Source organism: Pempheris klunzingeri, chromosome 6 (genome assembly GCF_042242105.1).
Source record: "Pempheris klunzingeri isolate RE-2024b chromosome 6, fPemKlu1.hap1, whole genome shotgun sequence".
NCBI classification, from domain to species: Eukaryota; Metazoa; Chordata; class Actinopteri; order Acropomatiformes; family Pempheridae; genus Pempheris; species Pempheris klunzingeri.
The window spans coordinates 7,212,100-7,219,879 of NC_092017.1; the positions used below are offsets into that span (position 1 = coordinate 7,212,100).

General features: G+C 44.9%; 1 protein-coding gene across 1 annotated transcript in view; it reads right to left on the bottom strand.

Moving 5' to 3' along the window:
- The window catches only part of nhsa (Nance-Horan syndrome a (congenital cataracts and dental anomalies)), a 51,422-nt gene extending 46,986 nt beyond the window's left edge, over nt 1–4,436 (bottom strand). The window contains exon 1 of the mRNA XM_070831915.1: nt 3,983–4,436. Within this exon, the coding sequence (XP_070688016.1) occupies nt 3,983–4,262 (280 nt within the window). The 5' untranslated portion in view covers nt 4,263–4,436. The remainder of the gene's footprint in view (nt 1–3,982) is intronic.
- Nucleotides 4,437–7,780: the final 3,344 nt, after the last annotated feature.

The window sequence follows — 7,780 nt, forward strand, 5'->3', positions numbered from 1 at the left end:
ATAGTTGGTGCGCAGTCTTACTCAAGTGGTTATTTAAGCGAGGGTAAAAGTGGCCCAGTGGGAAGCGTAAAGCACCTCTGAGCACAGCAGTGAGACACTGTCACCGCTGCAGGCCTTTGTCTTTTCAGAAATGTTACATAACGCGTAGTATGTGTCAAGAGAGATCTCTGAGTCCAGACATTTAAGCTGACTGCATTTGACGGCTACAAATGCACTACTACAATTTTAAAGCAAACTTAATTAGTCAGCTGGTTAAATCATGTATAATCTAAGAGTGAGCTCTCCAAGCGAGAGAGAGAACTGTGAATTCTGCACATTTGGTCAAAGTTATTTCTACTCGCAGCAATAAACAAGCAGCGAGCTTATCTACAAAGATAAGATATCGGTCCTGTCCTGCTACGTTAGATCATTTGCAGACACTTTTTCTTGGTGTACATTACAGCTATTTTGAAATTTTATGCACATAATTATCCCAATTATGCACGGGCGTGAAATAAAACCTTTCTGCGTGTTTTGTTCAAAGCTTTTTTTGTACTGGAGGTTTATGTTAATACTACAACCGATAACACGCCTTATCACTTTTAACTGTCACAAGATTATCATGTAAGACTGTTTGCACAATTTGCAAATTAATGCATTATGGATTTAACAAGATACTGGTGTATCAGCGCCAGAAATGTAAGGCATTATTAATGTCTTGAGCGCCACTGTGTTTAAAGTTTCCTGTATTATTGTGCGACAGTCTCTGGTGCGGTCTGTACAAGGAATGTGGTACACTGACAGCCATGTGCTCTTGGACCAGAAAAGCCAGAGGGCCACTTGCCGCCACAAGTATTACAGCTCCCCCTCCACACTGAGCCAGTGTAACTTAAAACCCAGCAGAGTGCTCTTACACGGGACTGCACTACAGAGCCCGGTGTGGCTGAGGGGCTCTGATGGTAGTCAAAATGCAGACGCTGATGGGGTGTCACAGGAGAGCTGTCCAAACACAGGGCTGAGGGATGCATGCCAGGCTCCTGGTGTGTGCGTGTGTGTGTTCAAGTGAGTAAGTGTGTGTGTGTGTGTGTGTGTGTGTGTGTGTGTGTGAGGCCAAGAATAAGACACAGAGGAAGAGAAAGAAAGTGTTTCATATAGATATGGATAAATAGATGGCCAAGCAAAGCTGACTTCTCCTCATTTTTCATCTCTACAGAAACATTTTAAAAGTATTTACTGTATGTTTAAAGGGATCTCTGGGCTTGTTTAGCTGGATCCCTCAGTATAAACAGCCACGCCAGTCAATCATGGACAGTAGACGCATCACTTAAGTGTCTATATATGGATCTGCTGGCATTCTAAGTACGGCTCTTGTGCAGCCGGTGTTGTTGATAGAGAATAAAAAGCTCGATATGAGATTGGGCAAAAGTGAAAGAGAGACGCTGCACTTCTAGCAAACCAAGTCGTTTGACCTAAATGTGTCAGCATCACACCATGCATTTAAAAATATGCCCGCATACAAATATTACCTCAGAGGGAATAGGAAAACAGCTACATCACACAGCAATGCTACTTATCTGATGCACCACCAGATAAAAACTTCTTCCGAACAGCGGGGCGTCTTGCATGGGGCAGCGCTTGTGATACTTCACCAATGGGCCACTATCTGATTCTGTAAAATCCAATATGGCAAACGACTCTGCAGCTGTGTTCTTCAGTAGTCACGCTGGGGACGAGTCACAGCCACATCATAAAGCCCACCCCCGCCCACTGAGCCCTCGGTGCCTTGAACTGCTCCATTTACACTAATTGTCATTCAGATGAGGGAGGGCTCTGTTGTTTAAGGCTGCCCCTGACACCATTAATATGAAAAGCACAATTAAGAGTAATTAGGCTTTTCCAGGCAAAAGGGGGTTGTGGTAACGTAGGATGCTAGATCTCCTGTACAACATGTATTGTGAAGGGATTTGATCATTTAATCCTGACATACTCACAACACGCTGCAGACGTGGGATGAATCACACGGTAAATTATTTGACTTTAATGTTGTCGTTTGGTGTCAACTTCATACAGCAGCTTAAACATGAGTAGTTTATTAACAAAGCAGGGCTCTAATCACTCTATTCTATCACTCACTCCAAGAGTTACCTTTATGAAACAGGCTTCCCAAATTAATTTACACAGAGTTTGGTTAGACAAGGAGCTGGAGTCAAAGGGAAATGTTAATACTGTGTCACTTACAATCAACCATTAACACTAAGTGCTGCATCCCAGCTCAGAGAGGAGCGTACTTGCAAATACGACCCGATAGAGCCTCTTCAGATCAGGCTCAAACTGTCTTCAAGACCAAACAGCAAATCCATTTGCCTTTGACTTACAACATCTAGATATCTACATATGACCAAGATGACTCAGGAGATTTACAGATATATTGCAAGTGGTCAGCTTGATTGTGACTATTTAACATTGTGACTATTTAACATGACGCTTAACAGGCCAAGACATCCAGTCGGCAAATTCTGCCTCAAACAAGAGCTACGAACGCCGGCGACACAGAATCTCCACAGACATCTCGAAGTTTGAATCAGGTTTAAGAGGGGACAGATCTGTTTTGTGGTTGCGGCAGGCAGCGGATAAATAGCTTTAGGCAAACTAACCCAATCACAGGCCACAGGAAGCAGGGTCTGGGGGAACATGCAAGGACTTGCTGAACCTAAACTAAAGCTGGGTAAATCCACTGGGGTATGTCCAAGCTGGGGAAACTGTTCCGGGCCGGACAATTCTGGGGGTAGAGAGGGGTGCACAGATTTTTTAAGTGCTTCCTGGAGAGTAGGTTTATATATAAACACACACCAATATCAGATCACCCCCCCCCCAGTCATTATTTAGGAAGGGGGGGGGACTAAAGAAGCCAGGCAATGGCCACATGCTGTGTTATCAGGGTAATGAGCTCTTACTAGTTCAGAACATGAAGCATCATGTTGACCTTAACCCATAAATAAATGATTCAAATGAGAACACACTGATACTCATTATCTATAAATCAGAAACACACACACACACACACACACACACACACACACACACACACACACACATTCTGGTCCTTCTGAAGTTGTGAGGACACTCATTGACAAAACGCACTCCCCGGCCCCTTCCCCTCACCTCACCCATCACTACTACATACCTAAACCCAACCCTAACCTCAACCTGATTCTGACCTTAACCCTAAAACCAAGTCTTTACCCTCAAGTGTCCCTTTGAGATTGTGAGGACCAGGTAAAATGTCCTCACAAGACAGGAATGTCCTCACAAGACAGGAATGTCCTCACAAGACAGGAATGTCCTCACAAGACAGGAATGTCCTCACAACGACGGTGTAAAAACCTACATTTGTTGTACTAGCTGTACAAAGGCAGCACGCGCGCACGCACACACACACACACACACACACACACACACACACACACACACACACACACACACACACACACACACACAGGTTAACATCCTCCCTGTACCTTACAGTAGTTGTATACAGCTGACTAGCACCCTGGCTGTCTACAGCAGTGTAATAGCTAAGAGGCTGCTAGCATGAACCAGGCTGTCACACGCCCCTCAGCGTGGGAAGAGACGAAAACAGCAGCGCATGTCTCCCACTATTAACTAAAGGCCAACAGCTACAGAAACAACGAGGGAAACATCACAACTAAATCAACTTAGCCTGAAGTTGAAAAACTAGCTTAAAGTGCGCTAAACGGGGACTTTACTGCGACTTTCTCGTACTTTCCTGTAGTTTTAAAGCTCATGTCTTGTGTTGACTCAACATGATGCATCTCGTGGTGAGCCTAGCTAACTTTATTTCTGACTTTATTTCTAATTCATGGTGAAAAGTGCCAAGAAAGCGTCCTGGAGCTCTGTCCTCGCGCCGTGTTCTCTCAGAGCCGCGCGCGGGCGCTGCGCGTGCAGCCCGGACGTGAGGGAGAAAGCAGAGCCGGGTACTCACGCACTGCCTCCTGCTTGGGGTCCAGCTCGGAGCAGGTCTGCTGGAGCTGGCTGATCTTGCTCTGCAGCCCCCTGACCCGCTGGTTGGTGGACGTGAGGTCGGTCTCCAGCTCCTGGAAAATGGAGCAGGCATGTCTGGCCAGGTCCGACAGCTGGCGCAGGGTCCGAGACAGAGCCACATTACTGATGGAGACCAGATCCTCGAAGAGCAGACCTTCCTCGTTTGGGATCTGATACCTGCACAGCAGCTGAGGTTCCACGACTCGTTTGGCAAATGGCATGTTGGTGCGGACCGGGAATTAAATCCAACAAAAGTGACCCAAGAGTGATCAGAAAGCAGTTCTCTCCGCTCGGCCCCTGATCCAGCCTCTCTGAATTCAGCTGCTGCTGCTGCTGATGCCCCCCATCCTTTCATTTGTTAGAGAGGACTGTTGTGCTCCTGGCTGCTGCGCCGGGTCATCTGCTGCCCCTAATGCTAGTGTGTTTTTCACTGCTCCAAAGTAGAGGTGGTTTTTAAAAAAAGACGGAGGTAAAACCCGGAGCGGACTCCTCTCCGGGATCAGGACTCCATCACTGCCCAGCCGCCGTGTTGGCTTCACAGCCCCCAGGAGAATGACAATAATGATCCTGAAACACTCAGGGGACTCAGCACACACAGCACACCAAAGAATGACTGGACCGCGGAGTGAAAACTTGACTGAATACTCTGAATACTGTGTATGATGTGTAATCCATCATGAATAATAGAAAATAGGTGATCTTACATAATGGATATCCAGTGCAGAGTCCTTGTAGTGACAGTTCACTGGACATGGTAGTGAGGGCACATCCAAAGTGTATTATCATACATGTGTCTCTGGCTTTTCACCACAACTGAAATCATAAGCGGATTAATCGATACCAGAAATCAATAGAGGACCAATTAGTAACAATTTTGATTCATAGTTTCAGTAATTCTTTTACAAAAAAAACATCACTTTTTCACGTCTCCTGTCTGGTTCCAAATGTGCCGTCTTGGATTTGGGGTTTGAACTGTTAGCCAGACAAAATGAGACATTTCAGCGTGTTGCCTCAGGCTCTGTGATGGACATTTTCACTATTTTCTGACTCTGATTTTATACACCAAAGGATTCATTGATTAATCATAACACATTTGCTGCAATAACCATACTGAAAGCAACGGTTGTTGCAGCCCTGCTTTTAACTATGTTGTCATTTTTAGAGGTAATGACAGAGGAGAATGAACATAACTGACGTATCCAGGACAAGCATCACGCCGCCTCCGCTGTTTACACTGTGGTGGTCCGGCTGTGTTATGGGTTCATTATAGGTGAAATTGGAGGGGGACGGACAGCTTCTCCGTTCTGTCGGCCCCACATGACAAAAACACATCTGGATCATTCTGTGTGCGACCAAAGGGAGGGTAGGGTGAGCAGGTTAAGGACTCTGCTCAGAAACATATTAACTTTATGTGTTCTGACAATTTTTAAGTAGGAGTAAGACAATCATGAGACGACATCTTTCAAATACATCAATTTCTGCAACTTGTAGGGCTTTCTGTCTTCATTTTTAACTTGTGTTCAAGCCGAGAGGATTCCTGTTCTACTTCATAATTTCCCCGTCTAGGCTAATCTTTGCTCTCACCTCTGTGTGCAGACCTGACAGCCAGGGCCGAGCTTCATTCACATTTGCTGAATGAGTGTTTAGTTAAATCCCACCAGCTGACAGGGCCAGAATCAGTAGAGGTGACAGCCTGAAAGCCCTTCCTGTGGCCTAACTAATGTCCACAGCAGAAGTGCAACCTTTGCAAAGCCAGGCCTGGGACAAAGGAGAGATGAGAGAAACGGCGCATGGCGTCATCTTTGAGTAATGGTGCTGCAACAAAAGGGCTAACTTGAATGGACAAAAGCTGGTAATCTTTGTTGTGAGAAGGGTCGGCTTTAACTTTAAGCCACCGGGGGTGATACGAGTGATTGAGAAGCCAGTGCACATTTACACTGAACTTGAAAAAGAACTTCTTCCCGTTTATGTCATTAGATTAACTTTGAATTTCTGCTTTATTCCACTCAACAGTTGGTCATCGTGGAGGCCTACAGAGGCCCATTTCAGTCACTGAGGATTTTTTTCTATTTGTGTCTGAGAACACTAAATATCACTGCAGATAATAATAAGCCAGTTGCTGACTTTGTGTGAGATATGTAGATGGCAATTACATCAAACAGGCATATACTTAGAGACAACACATGGCTGGCACATATAGTTTCATCATCATGTGCAGCTGTCATCTTGAAATGCAAACCAAACACTTTTAAGTGGTATTTATGGTTCAGTGAGAATGGCTCCCTGTTAAGCCGTCTGATTTAATGAATACGCACACCCCTCTCCTGATGTGTAGGATAAATAAAACCAGCTAGGGAGGAGATACTGTAAGTCGATGCGGCAGGTACTGACACGCAGGACTGTGCCAAATATTGGTTATGGCACGGAGGAGTTACTAGCGCCTTCTTGTCGTCTGGCAACCCGTGTCTGTCTCCCAGACTGAACTCATTCCCTCCAGCTCATTCATTTTCTCCATTCATTTTCTCAGATGTGGGAGCGACGCATTATTCCAGGATGCCTGAACACAGGCTCAAACAGTGCTCCGCTGTTTTCCTTGGATTTAAGAATCTGTTTCATTTTGCTCTTTCTTCAAGAAATGTCCTGCGATTTCAATCACTCAGAGGGACTTATGCAGTCATACTTGTCTTTGGTTGCCTTTGCTAGGCTCAATTTAGGCTTTCAGCATACTTCACATCCTGAAAATGAGTTATGTGCTGCGATTTCCAGGAAAAATGAGAGGCAAAATAATATTGAGCATGCAAACTGCAACAAGACTGAGAATCCACAGTCATGCTAGAGGCTCTGGGGGGGTGTGCTCAGGCAAAGCAGTGCTCTCAATGCTAAATGCCAACTCCAGCATGCTAACATTCCCACTTTGATAATACTAACATGGTTTTGTTAAGCTGGTGGGATGTTTATTAACAGGAAAACAGCATTTTGCTAACATTTCTGAACGAAGAACAAAGAACAGATGGGAATTTCGTTAGCTTTGCAGGCATTTGGTGACACATCAAATTATTGAACAAATTATAATTTGAATTGATGATGATTACAGATGAAGAGTCAAAGGATCTACGACTAGTTACTACAATTCATCCTGAGGGGGACATGTGGGAATGTGTACCAAATGTCATGGTGATTCTTCCAAAAGTTAAGAAATGTCACTCAAAAACATAAATATCAACCTACTGGTGTCATTAAGATACATCATCTGGGAACCATGCATATTACACTTTCATGGCAGGAGTTATTGGGATATTTCAGTTTGGACAAAAGTGGTGGACGGGCTGACAGACCAGGATGTTGATATAATGGCAGCGAGTGAGAAAAAAACCAGGATGAATATCAAAGTCCTTGGTCACGACCAAAGCAGCTTGTTGGAACGTGCATTTTGAAGGCGACATGAATGAGATAGAAATAGGCGTGAGGCGTCTAAATGGGAGCCAAGTGTGTCAGTGGATATTTTGGGCCGGCAGTGGCGGAGGGTCTGGGAATACAGCCATCAGTGGTGATCTGCTTGACCCTCGCTTGTTATGTCTGTGTCGGAGAAAGCACAGCTGCTTTGTGAGAGCCTGGGGGTTATGGATGCAGTCTGTTTGATCTCTTTTGCTGCCGTTCCAACGATATGATAATAACTTCTGATATGTCTGTTAATCTATCCAAACTTCAATGTCACCTTCTTTTGAGTCTTTAAAAGTGA